The sequence below is a fragment of the Oncorhynchus mykiss genome, chromosome 3 (assembly GCF_057628025.1).
Source record: "Oncorhynchus mykiss isolate SJ-2025 chromosome 3, ASM5762802v1, whole genome shotgun sequence".
In the NCBI taxonomy this organism is placed as follows: Eukaryota; Metazoa; Chordata; class Actinopteri; order Salmoniformes; family Salmonidae; genus Oncorhynchus; species Oncorhynchus mykiss.
Genome location: NC_143024.1, coordinates 53,622,455 through 53,645,196, shown reverse-complemented (window position 1 = coordinate 53,645,196; position 22,742 = coordinate 53,622,455). Strand labels below are relative to the sequence as shown.

At 44.0% G+C, this 22,742-nt stretch overlaps 1 protein-coding gene across 1 annotated transcript in view; it reads right to left on the bottom strand.

Moving 5' to 3' along the window:
- Positions 1-2,318: 2,318 nt before the first annotated feature.
- The window catches only part of spegb (striated muscle enriched protein kinase b), a 128,963-nt gene continuing 108,539 nt past the window's right edge, over positions 2,319-22,742 (bottom strand). Inside the window, exons 32-41 of the mRNA XM_021596902.3 lie at positions 14,435-14,551; positions 11,368-11,535; positions 10,895-11,017; positions 9,452-9,616; positions 8,350-9,175; positions 6,374-6,613; positions 5,803-6,026; positions 5,227-5,302; positions 4,730-4,879; positions 2,319-4,616 (exon numbers count right to left, since the gene is read on the bottom strand). Of these exons, the coding sequence (XP_021452577.2) occupies positions 4,373-4,616; positions 4,730-4,879; positions 5,227-5,302; positions 5,803-6,026; positions 6,374-6,613; positions 8,350-9,175; positions 9,452-9,616; positions 10,895-11,017; positions 11,368-11,535; positions 14,435-14,551 (2,333 nt within the window). The 3' untranslated portion in view covers positions 2,319-4,372. The remainder of the gene's footprint in view (positions 4,617-4,729; positions 4,880-5,226; positions 5,303-5,802; positions 6,027-6,373; positions 6,614-8,349; positions 9,176-9,451; positions 9,617-10,894; positions 11,018-11,367; positions 11,536-14,434; positions 14,552-22,742) is intronic.

Below are 22,742 nucleotides of genomic sequence, written 5' to 3'. Positions count from 1 at the left end.
TACTTCTCCTAACATACATCTCGTTTCATCAGCTTGGAAAGTCTTAAATTCATACAGTGCTTAACGATTTCATATGAGGAAGTCGACCTCAATCCTAATTACTCACACCTGTGTGCAAATAAAGGCTTGGCTAAGCGCTTGGACTCAGTTGGTGCTGCCACCTGGGGATGGAGTGTGGAAGTGCATCCTGGCAGAGTGGTGCTTAACTGTGTGCTAACATTAAACTACCCCCCATATCATAACGACTGGCTGATTGATTGGATAGGATAGCCTGAACAGGAGTTACTGTTGGTTGGTTGTGTTATGCAAATGTATTCATCATTTATCACATATATTTTTTTATATATTTTCTGGAGGATGAAAATGAAATTGTAACCAGCTTTGTAAGGCTTGTTTAAGAAAGGGCAAAACTTTATACAACATTTTATTTTTCAATTAGTCTGAAATGAGAAGTTGTAATCTCTATAAAGTCAAAATGGCCATTTTTGAACAAAGGATGATACTTTCTTAATAATCTACTGGAGAACCATTTTGGGTTTAAGTATAATTTATGTATGAGTGAAGCTTTTAGTGAGGTTTAAAGCTTTAATATGTAATCATTTTTGCCCCCCAAACTCAAATTCATTATGTAAACATTCCAAATAAAATGAAATATTTTTGTTCAAATGAGTGCTTTTTAAATGTGATCAACAAAGACATAACTCAAAGCTCAATTGAAATAACACAAACTGAAATTAATGGGTTTAAGATGTATGTTCTTTATTATTATTCGTAGCTATTTCATGCCAGATTCAGAGAGATTCCACAGAACAAAGAAGGTTAAGAGCCGAATCAAGGGCTCTATTCAATCATAGCGGTTGTTTTGGCGGTGTCAGAGGTGGAACTGCATTAGAGCTGTCAAATCCACAAGTGGCTCCTAGCATTATACCTAAAGTGGACATTGCCATTGGCTGCACAGAGTTGCATTACGAGAAATCTCATGCAGCCTTGTTTACAACTTATAACACTGGAATGTCAGTTGTAATCTATACCTTGATTAGGCTGATCGAAATCCTCATTATTTAATTTAATGTTTTTCAATTTGAGAGTCATTATCTCGACATTATCTCACATTTCTTTTAGACTAACATTTAGTTTCAATATTCAAATTCGATCTCCAGCTGTCCCATAGTAATGAACGTGTCGGGAGTCGGGACGATACAGCATGCAGACAGCGTTTCTCAGCCAGTCGAAATCACAAATCATCTGAGAAAATGTTTATGGATATATACAAAGAAATGTAAATTGTTAAAAGGTCAAATGAAACGAAGAGCAGCTAGTTTGCAGTCTTTCCAACTTCAGTTTGAAGTGATTGTGTTAGCCTTGTTGTTGGCTAGCTCCTCTGAACAACAGTGTCCTAACGAGAGAGTATATTTTCTATGCCAGGCAAAATCATGCCTCATTAGCTCATTGTTATGGATGTATCCAGATAACTGTCACTAGAAAACAGCTTAAACAAATGCAAATGCGGCTAATTTGCTGTTATTCTGGCTGCACTTTTTGAGGTGACTAAGTTAGCCGTAGTTGGCTAGCTATCAAGCAAGGGATAAGAACGTTGCCAGCCAGGATGGCAACGGAATATTTAGAACGAATAACTGGGTCGCGTCCGTAGATACAGAACAAAAACACGGAACGACTGGGTCCCGTCTCTGGCAACTGAACCGATAGAACGAACGACCAGCCGGCTTGGATAACAACCATAGATTTGTGTCGGGACTATATCTTGAGGAAGGATGAAATAGTATGAATACAATCATCGAAATAAGGTTTTTAATGAAAAATCTGAATCATTATTTGAGTATGTTGGTAACCTGTTGTATAAAAGTGATAATGCACTCAAAGCCGGTGTTTGGAGGATATATTGGCACGGTTTGCCGGCCCTTGACTTTGTCTTGGGCCTAACAACACCCATGTCAATATATCCTCTAAATACCAGCTTCTAGGGCATTATCACTTATATAGCATACACTTTCTCATGGGTGTGTTTTCGGGACAATGATTTGACAGCTCCAATGCAGTTTCACCTCCGACACTGCCAAAACATCAGCTAGGGTGTCGGCTATCACCGCTTAACGCTTGATCTGATTTAATCTAGGCCCAAGCTGAATTGCTCAATCAATGAATAAATAAATAAACGCGCACACACACACACACAAAGCCATCCAGTATCATAATACTCCCCCCCTCCCCCGAATAAAATATTTAATTAAAGCTAATATTGATTCTCAACATACAAAGCAAATGCTTGTGTTTCAATGTGCATTACATGGGACACTGCAATAATTCAAGGTATCTTACTTTGGTACAAAACTATTAACTTTATCATTACCAACCTTGCAAACAGTTCCATTCCAAAATAATTTGCAATTACTTTACTTCTTAACGTACTGGAGGTGTCTTGCACGTTCCTTCTTTGTCTTCATACATCAATATTCACTCTCTCTCTTTTTAAATGTTAATACGGTCTTCACAATCCATTGAAATGTATTCTTAATCCATTTTGTAGATTTACCCCAAGTACTCCTGTCATCCAAGAAATTGGGCATATCATAATTGTATACAAAACTGCATGATATGACGCACAGGGCAGGCATCAAACTAATATCATACTTGACAATGGTATTCAACTACAAGAATCCTGCTGAAATACTTAATTGTTAACAAACTGCTGATTTAAAAACTGAAATACAATGTAAAGTAAAATCAACTTCATGACACTCATTTGCCGCATCACTTCATGACTATACCACAATAAATATATATTGTATCTATAATATTAAATCTCTTTTGTTAAACCGTTTCGATGTTGGATGATGAAGATATTAAAACAGAATCAAATAACTAAATTCTCAAATGTTTATGAAACGTTCACACTTTCTTCATCTGCATGGATGTGACTGACATGCACCTACACACGTTTATTTTTCAAATATGGCAATAACCCCAAAACAAAGATACATTCTTTCTCCAAGCATCATCCTAATTTAAAAGTGGGAACTTGTATTATCTGTGTACTAATTTACATTCTTACAGTCAAAGAGGCCCTGTTTAACTGTAGATTAAGCCACTCATCACTCCCTCTAACCATTCACATTTTGCAAATGTAATTTGTCAAAATGTTCAATCTGAACTCTAGTAAGGGCACTTGTAAGCTACAGCATGACCCTTCCACATTATACCCTGTGACTCAAGACACCCTCAGCTAATGTGAATCTAAGGTACTGGAGTTCAAGGCAGCCTTTGTATACACAGACTTGGTATACACAAATCCTCTGCAATGTCCATGAATTATGGGAACTATAGGAACATGTAGCCATTGACATAGTAATATATAATGACAAAGACTCAACGGGCCAAATCAGAATGCCTTTAAGAATATTTTCAGGCAGATGGTGTCCTATTCCTTGATTTGGGTTGCATTGATTGGTTGTTCACTGTTCTGGTAGCTCTTGCTGATCTTGCCTCGACCATTTAGCTAACAATTACTTCTCAATGCGGCGGCAGGGTAGCCTAGTGGTTAGAGCGTTGGACTAGTAACCGGAAGGTTGCGAGTTCAAACCCCCGAACTGACAAGGTACAAATCTGTCGTTCTGCCCCTGAACAGGCAGTTAACCCACTGTTCCCAGGCCGTCATTGAAAATAAGAATTTGTTCTTAACTGACTAAATAAAAAATAAAAATGCATTTATTCCGTCTTGTGTTTTCAAGAACATTCTGATGATCAGAGATAGAAAATGACACTGAGCACTATGGTGTGCATACCGTAGCACCCAAAATCATGGGTTAAAGATGTTATCAGTAGTGTCGCTTTGTTCATAAAAAATTGCTTAGAAGAGACGTAATCTCCACAAATGTCATTATCCTAGGGAAAGATAAAATCACACATGCACTAGATGTTTCGAGAAGATATCTGGTGTACATGGATACAAGAGGATACAAGAGGATCAGATGAAAACTTTTTGAGATTGTTAACATAAAAAAAGAGAGCAGAGGTTTGGAACTTTGAGCTGGCATCCAGTCCTTGAGAAACATGTATCACCCCATGAAATACACAAAGAACCATCGCGGGATTGTCTCATTGCAAGACAAAAAATGTGGGGCTTCCTGTAGGCTTAGTATAGGGACTTTCTGGTGGAGGCAGAGAGGTTAGGTCCTCAATATTCAGAACCAGTGCTGGATTTTGTGATTTTATGTCCATTTGGATGAAAAGGTCAAAGTCACACCTCATCTCACCAAGTTAGGGAGCTCGGTCCTAAGACCTGCCTCGTTTAGATTGCGTACTTCCTCTCAGGCAACAGCTCCTGCCTTCATGCATTTGACATATGAAGCCGTGCTCACTGTGTGACCGGTGTCATGGGCAAAGGGGGTATAGGGCTGGTGGGTGACTGGGTCGAGCTCTGGTATGACCGGAGAAGGACCTTGTGCTTGGTGGCCACCCCCACCCGCAGGCTCTGCTGTTCGTCCAGGTATTCCTTGAGGCGCGTGGTGGTGAAGGTGAGGGTCTGCCGCCGCAGCCGCATCAGGTAGGCATCCTGGAGCCATGAGTTGTTGTAGCAGTCCTTGATGGAAGGACGGGCCCTGAAACGGAGGTTACAACCAGGGTCAGTGCAGACAGTAGATAATATAATCAATGGACCAATTCATCTAAAGAAAAGAGCACTTAATTGGTATTAATTATCAGCTGCACTTACCAAGGGTAGCTACACAGGATCTTCTTTAAAAACAGAGAGGCACTTTGAGACACATTCTGGTAGAGTTTGCCCAAGTCAAACTTGGCTGCCAGGATTCTGGCTTCAGCCTCCTGTGGATCATAATCCATGAAGGGCGACCTTCCGCTTAGCCTGAAAACGTTTGAAATGGGTTTTAAATAGGTTTGAAATAAACATACAGGACAGAGCACTTAAAATAAACAAATTAACACAGTCAAATATTAATGTGTAACAATGTGTGTGTTGAGACATTCAGATGAACGTTAAAGTTTGATTTTATTTATGTAAAGCAGGTGCCCATCTCTTACACTGTGTAGATGGCTGCAAAAATGGATTCATTCATAAAAATAAAAAATTGAACTTACAGAACTGTATAGGGACAAATTGCAACTCATGAATGGTACTTGAATGAACTGGGATTTGGCTTACATTTCAAATGAGTTCAAATGACATTGACCCAAAGCTTTGGCCATACTCACATGATGAAGGTCAACACGCCTACACTCCAAATGTCAGCCGGAGGGCCCACCACATCCCCTTTCAACATCTCAGGCGCTTTAGGGAAAGGTTAGGAAAAAGAGAACAGGTTAGGGAAAGGTTAGTGTGAGAACTTTGAGGCATTCAGGACACAAAGTTGCACAACTAGCGTGTGTTCACATACTGTATCTGGTATTAACACATGATTAATTGATCAAAGATTCATCTATCACAATCTGTTCATCCCTCAGTCGGTTCATCTGTACATGGTATTATGAGCCATCCCTTACCGTCTGTGTCTACATTGTGCCACAGAGACAGACCGATTGGCTACAGAGCATTTTCTGCACAGAACACATTTTGATATGCTTGAAATTCCCTGTTCAGATTGCCCAGGTTTAAAAACACATTAATACATATTATTATACACAAGGATTCCTCCCTATTATACATATTTGATTGATAAGTTGAATCAGGTATGTTAGCGCCAGGCAAGAACAACATTTTTCACCATTTTTCAGTTTCAACCCTTAGGATTGGGTTGAGAGACACTGATTTAGATCATTCTCATGACTTACACATATACTCCAGAGTTCCAACAGGTGGGCTGAACTGCTTGAGGAAGAGTGGGTTAAAGGTCTGGGCGCTGCCAAAGTCAATGATCTTCACTACGTTCATGTAGGTGATGATGATGTTCTCCGGCTTGACGTCTAAGTGCAGGATGCGGCGGTTGTGCAGGTAATCCAAACCCTGCAGGACCTGAACGATGTAGCCCACCACGTCATCCTCTGAGTAGCGGAATCTAGGGGTACAACAAAGGATGAAAGTGTTGAGGTCAATTCCATCAATTGAGAAAGTAAACTGAAATCCAATTTCTTTTGATTTGACTTGGGTAAAAAAAGAATACCACAAGATTTGCATTGCATCCCTTTAACTATAGCCCTTTAAAGCATTAATAGAAACACTCATTTCCAAAGATGTCCTTGAAGATAAATAGATTTTCAAAGGAGAAATCTAATGGAATGGACCCCAACCCTGGCCCAGGGATACTATACAGAGCAAAAGTAATCATTACATACAAAATCATATAACAGAAATAAGATAGTTATTTCCATTAGTTGGTACACATACGAATTTGTGCTGTCTGACCTGTCGATGAGGCTGTAGAGGAGCTCTTTTCCACTGCAGCACTCCGAGATGAGCACTAGGTAGCGGGGCGTGACATAAGCCTCATGCAGAGCCATGATCTTGTCGTGGTGGAGGGACTTGAGGATGTCGTACTCCTGCAGCACTGTCTGTTTATTGTCTGCCTCGTAGGGCACAATCTTAGCCATGAACAGGTTGCCCGTGGCGTTCTCTCTACACTCTCGGATCACGCCAAAGCGGCCCCTTAAAGACAAACAAAGAGACAACCTTGAGTTGACAATTCAAAAAAAGCCATCAAGTATAACTGTATACAAACCATTCAAATGTTGTAAAATAAGGCTTATAATAGACTGTATGATGTCTCTCTAAATGTATCAACATTACAACAGACTCAAAAGTAATTCTAACAGAATTAGACATTGAATTAGAGGTAGATTTCCAGGGAAATGCATTATATAATAAATAATAATAATAGTGTTTGATAATAATAATATACTGACCAAAAATATAAATGCAACATGTAAAGTGTCCGTCCCATGTTTCATGAAATAAAATAATCCTAGAAAACTTTTTTTTTCAGATTCTGTGCTAAAATGTATTATGCTGGGGACAATAAAAGGCCACTCTAAAATGTGTAGTTTTGTCACACAACACAATGCCACAGATGTCTAAAGTTTTGAGAGGGCGTGGAATTGGCAGGCAGGACATTACTTTCTCTACCATCACCTCAAACGTCTTTTTAAAGAATTTGGCAGTACGCCAAACCGGCCTCACAACTGCAGACCACGCGTAACCATGCCAGCCCAGGACGTCCACATTTGGCTCCTTCACCTGTGGGATCGTCTGAGACCAGCCACCCAGACAGCTGATGAAACTGTGGGATGGCACAACTGAAGAATTTCTGCACAAACTGTCAAACAAGAAGCAACGTCAGCACAAGAACGGTTCGTCGGGAGATTAATGAAACGGGTTTCCGTGGCCGGCCAGCCTAACACGAGTCTAAGATCGCCAAGCGTCAGTTGGAGTGGTGTAAAGCTTGCCGCCATTGGAATCTGGAGCAGTGGAAACACATTCTTTGGCGTGATGAATCACGCTTCACCATCTGGCAGTCCGACAGATGAATCTGGGTTTGGTGGATGAGGAGAAAGCTACCTGCCCGAATGCATAGTGTCAACTGTAAAGTTTGGTTCAGGAGGAATAATGGTCTGGGGCTGTTTTTCATGGTTCGGGCTAGGCCCCTTAGGTCCATTGAAGGGAAATCTTAATGCTACAGCATACAATGACATTCTAGACGATTCTGTGCTTCCAACATTGGGGCAACAGTTTGGGGAAGGCCCTTTCCTATTTCAGCATGACAATGCCCCCTTGCACCAAGCAAGGTCTATACAGAAATGTTTTGTTGAGATTGGTGTGGAAGAACTTGAATAGCCTGCACAGAGCCCTGACCACAACCTCATCGAACAACTTTGGGATGAATTGGAACGCCGGCTGCGAGCCACGCCTAATCGCCCAACATCAGTGCCCGACCTAAATAATGCTCTTGTGGCTGAATGGAAGAAAGTCCCTGCAGCAATGTTCCAACATTTAGTGGAAAGCCTTCCCAGAAGAGTGGAGGCTGTTATAGCAGCAAAGGGGAGACCAACTCCATATTAATGCCCATGATTTTGGAATGAGATGTTCGACGAGCAGGTGTTCACATACTTTTGGTCATGTATTGTATCTGTGACCAACAGAGGCATATCTGTATTCCCAGTCATGTGAAATCCATAGATCACGGCCTAATTCATTTATTTCAATTTATTGATTTCCTTAAATGAACAGTAACTCAGTAAAATCTTTTAAATTGTTGCATGTTGCATTTTTGTTCAGTGTAATAACACAGTTATGGATAGACAGTCTAGAGGGAAATGCTGTGTCTAAAATATCCCTGAGCATAACACTGTGGGAACATTGTGGACATTACTTTTTACATTCTTTACCTGGCCTTCTCATCCATGAAGGTGTACGGTTTCTGGGGCACTCCCTGGCGCAGGGAACTCTCACCTGGGCGTCCCCCCAAGGGCGTCTTGCGTCCTGACAGGGTGCCGGAGGGGGTCATCCGCCCAGACGGTGTCATACGTGTGGGTGTAACCCCACCATCCCCTACAGGACTCATGCTGGAAACCAGCACCACCGGGGGTGAGATGGGGGTGGAGGGGGATGGTGGGATGTCGCGTGCCGTGGTAGCCGGTATTGGCGCATACATGGGCACAGACGAAATGGGTTTGCCGATGGCTGTGGGAGGGGCCACAGGTGGGGGCGGGGTCTTAGTCATGGGCGAGACGATATTGATGGGACTCTGGGGTTTGGGGAGAACGATAGGAGGAGCGAGCTTGGTTACGGTTCCCAGTTGAGACTGTGCTGTTTTCGTGACGTTGATATTGATGGTGGTCTTGGCTTTAGCCGGGGCAGGAGCGGACTGAACTGGAGATGGGATTTGGATCTCAGGGATGGCCCGATGGGATGGGGCCACATTAGTAACAATGGGGGCAGAGGCAGCGCTGGTTAGGGTCTGAGGGACTGAGTGTTTGGAATCAACAGGTTTAAAAGCGGGGATAGAAGCAATAGACTTGGCCGCTGGTACAGCAGGAGCAGGAGCAGCAGCGGAGGGGGATGGGGTCTGTGTGGATGGGGAGAAAGATGGGGCTGGGGTCGGCACTTTACTAGGCACAGGCTTCATGGAGGGGACGGTAATTGCTGACGTTTTGACAACCGGTGCTGCATGGACTGTCTTCACAACGACTGATCCACTGGATTTGGTTGGTGCTGTTGATTCAGAATAATACAGTTCTTAGTATTACGAGAGTGAGCCCTCTTGTAGAATTCTCTGAAAAAGACTTTGCTAGGAAACATTCATATTTGATGGAGAAAGTATAGGAGTTTACAGAGTTTAGAGAGTTTGTCAATCTCCAGGTGCCTAGTACATCATACATGTGTGCAAACATTTAAACCAATTGGAAAATAAATGTATGATAATAATGACATACTGTATTACCGTTAGGTCTTCATAGTAAGGTCTTCATAGTAGAAAGTAGCACATACCTGAGGCGTCCAGGCACACTAACTCTGAGAGGTTACTGTAGGGTCCTTGGCCTGCCTTGTTCACACACGCCACTCTAAACCTGAAGGTGCCCCTTCCTGGCAAGTCTACCACATTGTAGTAACAGTCAGCCACTCCAGTGGCCACGATGAGCCAGTTACTCTCACCTGGGGGAGAAAGACCATAGACATACATTTACGTGTTCATGTTTATATTTCATTTAGAAAGACACATTTAAATCAATCGTCAAAGAAAAAGGTACCGGAAGGCAGTTATTTTGAATGAATCATTGGCATAACAGAGCTGCATTAAAAAAAATGTATCTCGTGTCACCCAGCTCCTCTGCACACTCCGCTGGCTTTCAGTCGAAGATCGCTTCCACTACAAGTCCATGTTGCTTACCTATGGAACAGCAGGAGGAACAGCGCCTCCCTACCTTCATGCTATGCTCAAACCCTACAACCCAACCCGAGCACTTCGTTCAGCCATCTCACGTCTCTTGGCCCTCCCCCCCTACGGAAGGGGCAGCTCCTGCTCAGCCCAGTCCAAGCTCTTCTCTGTCCTGGCACCCCAATGGTGGAGCCAGCTACCCCCTGAAACTAGAACAGAGTCCCTACCCATCTCCTGAAAACATCTGAAACCCTACCTCTTCAAACAGTATCTTAAACAATCCACCTCCTCACCTTAAATACAAAATGTAAAAATTTTACCAGCACTTGCACTTGACCCCCCCTTGCACTTGAGCCCCCTTGCACTTAACCCCACCTAGCTATCAAGATGATTAAACTAACTGTAAGTCGCTCTGAATAAGAGTGTCTGCTAAATGTGTCACGGCCTGATCTGTTTCATCTGTCCTTCTGATTGTCTCCACCCCCTCCAGGTGTGGCTTATTTTCCCAGTGTATTTATCCCTGTGTTTCCTGTCTCTCTGTGCCAGTTCCTCTGGTATGTTTCCAAGTCAACCAGCTTTTTTCCCGTTCTACTGCTTTTTGCATTCTTCTTTTTCTAGTCCTCCCGGTTTTGACCCTTACCTGTTTCTGGACTTTGTACCCGCCTGCCTGACTATTTAACTACAAGCCTCTCTGCCACTCTGTACCTCCTGGGCTCTGATCTGGTTTTGACCTTTTTGCCTGTCCACAAAAATTCTCTTGCCTACTCCTTTTGGATGAATAAACATTGTAAGACTCCAACCATCTGCCTCCTGCGTCTGCATTTGGGTCTCGCCTTGTGCCTTGATAAAATTATTACAATTTTAAATGTAAATGTATTTCTATCAGTGATTGAACAGAACACTGCAATATTGCTAATGACTGCAGCAGAGCAATAATGTGTTGGAATGTGTACATTTGGCGTACAACTGAATTTGGACAGTATGGCTTTAAGTTCAGACTTTGAAAAGATATGAATGAAGTGATATCCGTGAGTGTATGTGACACCATGACTCACCCTCTGCTTTTCTCTCCAGAGAGTAGGTGCAGGGGGCTGTAGTGTCTGATGGCCTCCAGAGGACCAGGGCAGTGTTCTTATAGCGCTGGGGAACCTCAGGAGTCCCAGGATGATTGGGCAGCCCTAGAAGGGCAGAGAGGTATAGGTACAACTCAGTCCTGTTCATTCAAAACTACTAAAAGTGTTTCAAATGATTAGGCCTAAATAAAAAAGATTTTCAGTTGCAAGAGATTTGGTCTAAAGATAGATCAATATCAAGTTGATGGTAATTCATTGGGTATCATTTTCTGACGTGACAGAATTAGAAAGGAATTTGCGCTAGAATAGGTTATTTCGAACAACTGAGTTGGCCAAGGAGTCTATCCAAACCTAAATAATAGAGCAGGAAAATCTGTAATTTAGAAAACCAACAAAAAAATAACTAAAATTCTCTCTCTCCCTCTATTTCCCTCTCTGAGGTGTGTGACACTTACGAGCAAGGGAGAGAGTACAGGAGCTGGAGACCGAAGCCAGAGGGTTGGTAGCTACACACTCGTATAGCCCTGCATCCTTCTTAGTGGTTGTCATGATCATCAGCAGCTGCCTGCCATCCGGACAGGAGATCATGTTCATTCTGGCATCAATCTGCAGAGGCTTCTTATCTGAAATGGGAGGAAAAGGTACACTAAGGATATGGCAGACATATGCCCCCTTTGGAGAGATTGGGTACCCCTAGTAAACTGAAAAAAAAATCTGTCAAAAATTGCTAATATATGCATATAATAATTATTATTGGATAGAAAACACTCTAAAGCTTCTAAAACCGTTGGAATTATGTCTGTAAGTATAGCAGAACTCACAGGGCAGGCATTCTTCCAAACTAGTTTCTGTGGTCATGAAAAGTTGGAGCAACTTTGACGTCATCGCCCCCACCCTTCCCAACCAGTTATGATTCTGGGGACTTTCTATGTCTTCCGCTAGATGTCCTCTTTCAGTAGAGCTTTAAATCGTTCAAATCCCGCCAGAATTGACCCTATGGGAGTGAAATTAGTGCGTGCCACGAGAAAATAGGTTGTGCGTTGTGGCGCGAATTGGTCCCAGCCATTCCTTTGTTCCAGCACTCAAGAGAAGGGCAGACGATGGCCGATTGAATTGAAGTTTGTTTTGTGTGTCTAAAACATCATAAAGCTTGCTTCTGCACTTAGTTTGACCTGTTTAGTCGACATATAATATGTAATTTTGAAGTTTTGATGCGCAACTTTTCCGGACCAGAGGACATTTTGGGTGCATTTCAACTGATGTTATTAGCAGTAGCTAATACAAAGACGCAAGACTTGAAACCAAACGATGTATTGGGTAAGTATGAAGCCTTCCAGAACATTCTGAACGAAGACCATCGAAGGTAAGGGAATATTTATGCTGAAATCTGTGTTTCTGTTGACTCCAACATTACGGAGAAATGTAGCTTGTATCTGAGCGCCGTCTCAGCATATTGAATAGTGTGCGATTTCTGTAACGTTAAAAATAAATCTAACAAAGCGGTTGCATAAAGAAGCAGTGTATCTTTCTAACTATATGTAGAACATGTATATTTAGTCAAAGTTTATGATGTCTATTTACGTTATCTTGCCGCGCTACCTAGATTTCCTGCGGACATTTTTGAGTAATTTCTGAACGTGAACTCACTGTAAATTGACATTTATGGATATAAATGGCATATTATTGAAAAAAAAAAATGTACTGTGTAACATGTCCTATTACTGTCATCTGATTAAGATTTTCAAAAGGTTAGTGAACGATTTATTTTTTAATCCTGCGTTTGTTGATTGCATGTTTTGGCTATTTAAATGAGCTGTGTCTGGTGGTGGTTTGACATATATATGTGCTATGTTTTCGCCGAATCTGACTTGCTGGCTAGATGAACAAGGTGTTTATCTTTCATTTGAGCTATTGGACTTGTTAATGTGTGGAGGTTAAATATTTCTAAGAATATTTTTGCGTTCCATGCGCCACCGTTCCATCTGAACGTGGGAGGGTAGAGTCCCAAATGGGAACCGATATCTTAGAAAGGTTAAAGCCAACAGTTATAATGCAATATGATGCATTTACAATGCATTCGGAAAGTATTCAGACCCTTTAACCTTTTCCACATATTGTTACGTTACAGCCTTATTTTAAAATTAATAAAATAAATAAAAACAGAAATACCTTATTCGCATACTGTAAGTAGTCAGACCCTTTGCTATGAGACTTGAAATTGAGCTCAGGTAAATCCTGTTTTCATTGATCATCCTTGAGATATTTCTACAACCTGATTGGAGTCCACCTGTGGTAAATTCAATTGATAGGACAATATTTGGAAAGGCACATACATGCCTATATATGGTCCCACAGTTGACAATGCATGTCAGAGTAGCTCCGAGACAGGATTGCATCGAGGCACAGATCTGGGGAAGGGTACCAAAACATTTTTGCATCATTGAAGTTCCCCATGAACACAGTCGCCTCCATAAGTTTGGAGCCACCAAGACTCTACCTAGAGCTAGCCACTCGGCCAAATTGAGCAACCGGGGGAGAAGAGCCTTGATCAGGGAGGTGACCAAGAACCCAATGGTCACTCTGACAGAGCTCCAGAGTTCCTCTGTGGAGATGGGAGAACCTTCCAGAAGGACAACCATCTCTGCAGCAATCCACCAAACAGGCATTTATGGTAGAGTGGCCAGATAAAAGCTACTACTCAGTAAAAGGCACATGACAGCGTACTAGGAGTTTGTCCAGAGGCACCTCAGGACTCTCAGACCATGAGAAACAAATGTCTCTGGTCTGATGAAACCAAGACTGAACTCTTTGGCCTGAATCCCAAGTGTCAGGTCTGGAGGAAACCTGGCACCATCCCTATGGTGAAGCATGGTGTTGGCAGAATCATCCCGTGGAAATGTTTTTTTAGCGGCAGGGATTGGGAGACTAGTCAAGATTGAGGCAAAGATGAACGGAGCAAAGTACAGAGAGATCCTTGATGAAAACCCTCTTCAGAGCGCTCAGGACCTCAGACTGGGGTGAAGGCTTACCTTCCAACAGGACAACGACCCTAAGCACTCAGCTAAGGCAATGCAGGAGTGGCGTTGGGACAAGTCTCTGAATGTCCTGGACTGGCCCAGCCAGAGCCCAGACTTAAACCTGATCGAACATCTCTGGCGAGACCTGAAAATAGCTGTGCATTAATGCTCCCCATCCAACCTGACAGAGCTTGAGAGGATCTGCAGAGAAGAATGGGAGAAACTCCCCAAATACATGTGTGCAAAGCCTGTAGCGTCATACTCAAGAAGATTGCTTTACTCGGTGCTTCAAAGCACCGAGTAAAGGTTCTGAATACTTATTTAAATGTACTATTTCAGTTTTATGGGGTATTTATGTGTAGATTGATTAGGGGAATTAAAACAAAATACAATTTAGATGAAGGCTCTAATTTAGCAAAATGTGTAAAAAGTCAAGTAGTCTGAATGCTTTCTGAAGATACTACAGGGGTTGATATTACATTCTGCTCGTATATGAAGTTATTACCTTTCATCCAGGAGATGTGTGGGTGGGGGCTGCCAGCAGGGAGGCAGCTAAGGGTGATGGGATCTCCCTCTAGCAGGACGTGGTCCCTCAACTTGATGTGGAACACGGGAGGGAAGTCTGGAGGAGAGACAAATTGGGAATGGGTTTAAGAAGTTAAAAAATGGGCATTTCTGTGGACCACATAAAAATAAAATTTCGCTTGATATGTCTTTCACTGTTTGCTAATTAGACTCTTTCAACAACTGTGAGTATCAACATGCTGTTTAGACTGACAAGCTACAGTGCATTCGGAAAGTATTCAGACCCCTTTTTCTCATCAATCTACACACAATACTCCATAATGACAAAGGAAAAACAGGTTTTTAGACATTTTTGCATATGTATAAAAAAAACATAACATTTACATAAGTATTCAGATCATATACTCAGTACTTTGTTGAAGCACCTATGGCAGCGATTACAGCATTGAGTCTTCTTGGTTATGACACTACAAGCTTGGCACACCAGTATTTGGGGAGTTTTCTTTTCATTCTTCTGAGCAGGTCCTCTCAAGCGCTGTCAGGTTGGATGGGGAGCGTTGCTGCACAGCTATTTTCAGGTCTCTCCAGAGATGTTCGATCGGATTTAAGTCTGGGCTCTGGCTGGGCACACAAGGACATTCAGAGACTTGTCCCGAAGCCACTGGATGTGTGCTTTGTCATTGTCCTGTTGAAAGGTAAACCTTCGCCCCAGTCTGAGGACCCAAATATTCTGGCGTAGATTTTCATCAAGGAACTGTACTTTGCTCTGTTAATCTTTCCCATGTTGCGCGAGTTGGAACCAGGGTTTTTCTGGATCAAACGCGCCAAATAAATGGACATTTTGGATATAACGACAGAATTAATCGAACAAAAGGACCTTTTATGATGTTTATGGGACATATTGGAGTGCCAACAGAAAAAGCTTGTCACAGGTAAGGCATGAATTATATCGTTATATCTGGGTTTCGTGTCGGGCCTGGCGGGTTGAATTATGATTGTCTGTGTTTGTTTGATGGGGTGCTGTCCTCAGATAATAGCATGGTTTGCTTTCGCCGTAAAGCCTTTTTGAAATCTGACACATTGGCTGGATTAACAACAAGTGTAGCTTTCATTTGGTGTATTGCATGTGTGATTTCATGAAAGTTTAATATTTATAGTAATTTAATTTGAATTTAGCGCTCTGCCATTTCACCGCATGTTGTCAAATTGATCCCGGTAACGGGATTTGATCCCTAAGAAGTTTAAGAGTCTCAGGTATTTAAATAAAAAGTTTTATTGGAATGTTCCATTGATGTGCAAGGAATGTTTCCATGAGACACATTCTCTTAATGTCAAATATGACTTAGCCAGAACGTGCTTAACAATGTTCTCAGTACTTAAAATATGAATGTTCTAAATACGTTTAATGGGAACGTTGCAAGAACATTCATGTGTCCAGTTCTCGGAGGGTTAGGAGAATATTCCATTAACGTCCTACCAACCATACACAGAATATGGTTGCCATGTTCTCAAAACATAAGATATTAATGTTCCACCTTCATTTAACCAGGTAAGCTAGTTGAGAACAAGTTCTAATTTACAACTTGCGACCTGGCCAAGATAAAGCAAAGCAGTGTGACACAAACAACAACACAGAGTTACATATGGAATTGTCACGTTCTGACCTTAGTTCCTTTATTATGTCTTTGTGTTAGTTTGGTAAAGGCATGAGTTGGGGTGGGTAGTCTATGTTCTTTTTTCTATGTTGTATTTCTGTGTTTGGCCTGGTGTGGTTCTCAATCAGAGGCAGCTGTCGATCGTTGTTTCTGATTGAGAATCATAATTAGGTTGCCTGTTTTCCCCATTTTAGTTGTGGGTGATTATTTTATGTTTAGTGTTTTCTGCACCTTACAGGACTGTTTCGGTTTTTTAGTTTATTCACGTTGTAGTTTTGTATTTCAGTGTTCCGTTAAATAAATCATGAACACGTACCACGCTGCGCTTTGGTCCTCCTCTCTTTCTCCAGACGACAACCGTTACAGAATCACCCACCACCAAAGGACCAAGCAGCGTGGTAACGAGAAGCAGCGAGATCTGGACCATGTGACAACTTGGGAGGAGGTAGAAAGGTGGTCGGTCGACCCAGGGAGAGTGCCGGAGCCCATCTGTGATTCTCTGGAGCAGTGTGAGGAGGGTTACATGAGAATGGAGTTGGCAACTCGAAAGCAGCTGGCAAGGCAGCCCCAAAAATGTATTGGGAGGGCGGAGGCACACAGGGAGTGTGGCTAAGTTATGTAGGAGAACTGAGCCAACTCCCTGTGCTTAGCGTGGAGAGAGGTTGACTGGGCAGGCACCGTGTTATGCCGTGAGGCGCACAGTGTCCCCAGTGCACAGGCATAGCCCAGTGCGCTTACATCGCAGCGCCTCGTATCGGCCCAGGCTAGAGTGGGCATCGGTTCCCAGTTGAGACTGTGCCGGCTCAGCACATCTGGTCTCCAGTGCGTCTCCTCGGCCCGGGGTATATGGCACCAGCCCTACACACGGTGTCCCCGGTTCACCAGCACAGCCCAGTGCTGTCTCTTCCACCCCGCAGCACTGGCCGGGCTACAGGGAGTATCCAGCCAGGACAGGTTGTGCAGGCTCGGTGCTCGAGACCTCCAGTGCGCCTCCACGGTCCGTCCATCCGGTGCCTCCTCCACACACCAGGCCTCTGGCGGCAGCCCCACGCACCGGCCGTCTGTCAGGAGCTGCCAGAGCCGCACCTCAGTCAGGAGCTGCCAGAGCCGCACCTCAGTCAGGAGCTGCCAGAGCCGCCCGTCAGTCAGGAGCTGCCAGAGCCGCCCGTCAGTCAGGAGCTGCCAGAGCCGCCCGTCAGTCAGGAGCTGCCAGAGCCGCCCGTCAGTCAGGAGCTGCCAGAGCCGCCCGTCAGTCAGGAGCTGCCAGAGCCGCCCGTCAGTCAGGAGCTGCCAGAGCCGCCCGTCAGTCAGGAGCTACCAGAGCCGCCCGTCAGTCAGGAGCTGCCAGAGCCGCCCGTCAGTCAGGACCTGCCAGAGCCGTCTTTCGCTGCCGGAGTCTCCCATCTATTTGGGACCCGCTGCAAGGGTCCCCAGTCCAAGGTCGGCGGCAAGGGGCGCCGCTCTAAAGGCGCCACTGAAGCGGGCAAAGAAGCGGGCAAAGACTATGGTGGAGTAGGGTCCATATCATGCGCCAGAGCCGCCACCGCGGACAGACGCCCACCCAGACCCTCCCCTATAGGTTTAGGTTTTCCGCACCTTTGGGGGTGGGGGGGGGGGGACTGTCACGTTCTGACCTTAGTTCCTTTATTATGTCTTTGTGTTAGTTTAGTCAGGCGTGAGTTGGGGTGGGTGTTCTTTTTTCTATGTTTCTGTGTTTTGCCTGGTATGGTTCTCAATCAGAGGCAGCTGTCACTCGTTGATTGAGAATCATACTTAGGTAGCCTGTTTTCCCCATTTTAGTTTGTATTTCAGTGTTCCGTTAAATAAATCATGAACACGTACAACACTGCGCATTGGTCCGATCCTTCCTACTCCTCAGAAGAGGAGGACGAAAATCGTTACGGGAATACACAAGCGTACAGTCAATAACACAATAGAAAAAAACGTCTATATACAAGTCTATAGACAGTGTGTGCAAATGGCGTGAGGAGGTAGGCAATAAATAGGCCATAGTAGCGAAGTAATTACAATTTAGCAGATTAACACTGGAGTGATAAATGAGCAGATGATTATGTGCAAGTAGAGATACTGGTCTGCGAAAGAGCAGAAAAGTAAATAAAAACAATATGGGTATGAGGTAGGTAGATTGGGTGGGCTATTTCCAGATGGACTATGTACAGCTGCAGCGATCGGTTAGCTGCTCAGATAGCTGATGTTTAAAGTTAGTAAGGGAAATATATGTCTCTAGCTTCAGCAATTTTGCAATTTGTTCCAGTTACTGGCAGCAGAGAACTGGAAGGAAAGGTGACCAAAGTAGATGTTGTCTTTGGGGATGACCAGTGAGACATACCTGCTGGAGCTTGTGCTACGGGTGGGTGTTGTTATCGTGACGAGTGAGATGAGATAAGGCAGAGCTTTACCTAGCATAGACTTATAGATGACCTTGAGCCTGTGGGTCTGGCGACGAATATGTAGCGAGGGACAGCCGACTAGAGCATACAGGTCGCAGTTGTGGGTGGTATAAGGGGCTATGGTAACAAGACGGATGGCACTGTGATAGACTGCATCCAGTTTGCTGAGTAAAGTATTGGATGCTATTTTGTAGATGACTTCGCCGAAGTCAAGGATCGGTAGGAAAGTCAGTTTTACTAGGGTAAGTTTGGCGGCGTGAGTGAAGGAGGCTTTGTTGCGAAATAAAATGCTGATTCTAGATTTTATTTTGCATTGGAGATGTTAAATATGAGTCTGGAAGGAGAGTTTACAGTCTAGCCAGACACCAGGTATTTGTAGTTGTCCACATATTCTAGATCAGAACCGTCCAGGGTAGTGATGCCAGTCAGGCGGGCGGGCAGCGAACGGTTGAAAAGCATGTATTTAGTTTTACTAGCATTTAAGAGCAGTTGGAGGCCACTGAAGGAGTGTTGTATGGCATTGAAGCTTGTTTGGAAGTTAGTTAACAGTGTCCAAAGAAGGGCCAGATGTATACAGAATGGTGTCGTCTGCGTAGAGGTGGATCAGGGAATCACCAGCAGCAAGAGCGACATCATTGACATTTACAGAGAACCGAGTCGGCCCGAGAATTGAACCCTGTGGTACCCCCATAGAGACTGCCAGAGGTCCGGACAACAGGTCCTCCGATTTGTCACACTGAACTCTGTCTGCGAAGTAGTTGGTGAACCAGGCGAGGCAGTCAAGTGAGAATCCAAGGCTATTGAGTCTGCCGATAAGAATGTGATGATTGACAGTCGAAAGCCTTGGCCAGGTCGATGGCGGTTATGATATCGTTTAGGACCTTGAGCGTGGCTGAGGTGCACCCGTGACCAGCTCGGAATGCACAGCAGAGAAGGTACGGTGGGGTTCGACATGGTCAGTGATCTGTTTATTAACTTGGCTTTCAAAGACTTTAGAGAGGCAGGGCAGGATGTATATACGTCCATAACAGTTTGAGTCTAGAGTGTCACCCCCTTTGAAGACAGCTTTCCAATCTTTAGGGATCTCGGACGATACGAAAAAGAGGTTGAACAGACTGGTAATAGGGGTTGCAGCAATGGCGGGGGATCATTTTTGAAAGAGAGGGTCCAGATTGTCTAGCCCAGCTGATTTGTACGGGTCCAGGTTTTGCAGCTCTTTCAGAACATCTGCTATCTGGATTTGGGTGATGGAGAAGCTGTGGAGGCTTGGGCCAGTTGCTGCGGGGGGTGCAGAGCTGTTGGCCAGGCTTGGGGTAGCCAGGTGGAAAGCATGGCCAGCCGTAGAGAAATGCTTATTGAAATTCTCAATTATCGTAGATGTATCGGTGGTGACAGTGTTTCCTAGCTTCAGTGGGCAGCTGGGAGGAGGTGCCCTTGTTCTCCATGGACTTTACAGTGTCCCAAAACTTTTTGGAGTTAGAGCTACAGGATGCAATTTTCTGTTTGAAAAAGCTAGCCTTTGCTTTCCTGACTGGCTGTGTGTGTTGGTTCCTGACTTCCCTGAACAGTTGCATATTGAGGGGACTAGTCGATGCTATTGCAGTCTGCCACAGGATGTTTTTTGTGCTGGTCAAGGGTAGTCAGGTCTGGAGTGAACCCAGGGCTATATCTGTTCTAAATTTTTTTGAAAGGGGCATGCTTATTTAAGATGGCGAGGAAATTACTTTTAAAGAACGACCAAGTGAGGTGAATATCCTTCCAGGATACCCGGGCCAGGTCGATTAAAAAGGCCTGCTCGCAGAAGTATTTTAGGGAGCGTTTGACAGTGAGGAGGGGTGGCCGTTTCACCGCGGGCCCATAGTGGATGCAGGCAATGAGGCAGTGATCACTGAGATCCTGGTTGAAAACAGCAGAGGTGTATTTGGAGGGCAAGTTGGTCAGGATAATATCTATGAGGGTGCCCATGTTTACAGATTTAGGGTTGTCCCTGGTGGGTTCCTTGATGATTTGTGTGAGATTGAGGGCATCTAGCTTAGATTGTAGGACAGGTTAGGTTAAGCATATCCCAGTTTAGGTCACCTAACAGAACAAACTCTGAAGATAGATGGGGGGCAATCAATTCACCTTTGGTGTCCAGGGCACAGCTGGGAGCTGAGGGGGGTGTATAACAGGCGGCAACAGTGAGAGACTTATTTCTGGAGAAATGTATTTTTTAAATTAGAAGCTCGAACTGCTTGGGCATAGACTTGGAAAGTATGACAGAACTTTGCAAGCTTTCTCTGCAGTAGATTGCAACTCCTCCCCCTTTAGCAGTTCTATCTTGACGGAAAATGTTGTAGTTGGGTATGGAAATCTCAGAATTTTTGGTGGCTTTCCTAAGCCAGGATTCAGACATGGCAAGGACATCAGGGTTGGCAGGGTTGGTTAAAAAAAAAAAACTTAGGGAGGAGGCTTCTGATGTTAACATGCATGAAACCAAGGCTTTTTCGATTACAGAAGTCAACAAATGAAAGTGCCTCCACATCACCCGAGTAACAGAGGAGGAGTAGGATGAGGGTACGGCTAAAGACTATCAAAACTGGTCGCCTAATGCATTGGGGACAGAGAATAAAAGGAGCAGATTTCTGGGCATGGTAGAATAGTTTCAGGGCATAATGTGCAGACAGGGGTATGGTGGGGTGTGGGTACAGTGTAGGTAAGCCCAGGCACTGAGTGATGATAAGAGAGGTTGCATCTCTGGACGTACTGGTTATACTGGGTGAGGTCGTCACATGTGTGGGGGGTGGGACAAAGGATGAATCTAAGGCATGTAGAGTGGGACTAGGGGCTCCACTGTAAACTAAAACAATGATAACTATCCTGAACAACAGTATAGAAGGCATATTGACATTTGAGAGAGATATAAAGCAATGCACAAAGCAATCACAGGTGTTGATTGGGAGAGCTAGCGAAGACAACAATGAATAAGACAACAACAGCTAATCAGCTAAAAGAACAACAACAGGTAAAATGGCGATGAATGGGCAGAGTGGGTTGGTTAACTACACACAGGGCCTGAGTTCGGGGATAGGGCCGACAGATAAACGAAAAAAAAATATCCAAATGGAGTACCGTGATAACTGAACAGTCCAGCAGTGAACAGCAATAGATGGAACAGGGAAGCCGCAGGGTAGTCGTTACTACGCTAGCCCGCGGGAGACACAGCGTTTAAAGTTAGCAGGCCGGGTAAGGAGAAGCGTCAGCTCCGACGTCCGGCAATGGCCGGTTGAGGGAACAGAGGATGGAATTACGTTTGCGGACCAGTCGTGGTGGTACGGCGGGGCGCCGTGTCGACAAAGGGTCCGGGCCAGATGGCGAAAGAGGTGTTGTAGTTGTAGTAATTTTGTTTGCTAACCGGGAGAAGCGCCTTGATTGCGGCTAACTGGTGCTAGCTTCGGGGCAGGGGCGTTAGCCACTCGGTAGCAGCTAGCTAACAGCGATGATCTGCTGCAAAGGTCCAGAGCTTACGGCAAGTATCCGGTGGAGTAGTGGATTCTTGCTGTGTCCGGGAGGCTTCGGCTGGGTAGCCAGGTGATCACAGAGTAGGCCAGGATGTGGCCAGGGCTAGCTTCAGGCTGGGTCACTCGGTGGCAGCTAGCCAGCTGTGATGATCAGGAGTAATGGTCCAAGGTTTGGAGAAAAACTGTCTGAGGCTGGTAGGTATTATCCAGGCTAAAAAAAAACGGTTGGTGCCTGTGCAGAAGGTAAAGGCCGCTAGCAGTGGCTAACAATGACTAAATAGCTAGTAGCTAAGGTCTAAAAAAATAGCGGATCCGTGTCACATTGAGTGAGGCGGGTTACCAAAAGGTATATTTAATTTAAAAATAGAAAAGAGATTGAAAATAAATTGTTTGGTGGAACGTTGATTGAATATTCTCATAACCCTCCGGTAATTTGATACATGATGATGGATTGCGGTTTCTTCCTGTCCAGTGAGTGCTTTTAGGGTAAGGAAACAAATATGAAATGTTGTAATTTTGCTGACCTGGGTTCAAATACATGTGTGTTTGAGTATCTGGTATTTTAAATGCTTTTCGAATACAAAGCCCAAAACTTTTGAATGTTTTTTTTTTAACCAAATAGTCTAGCAAATTGTATTTGAAAGTATTTTCAAATATTTATTTCAAATACAATATATTTTCAATTACATGGGTTAAATGAATGGAAGTGTATTTGAGTATTT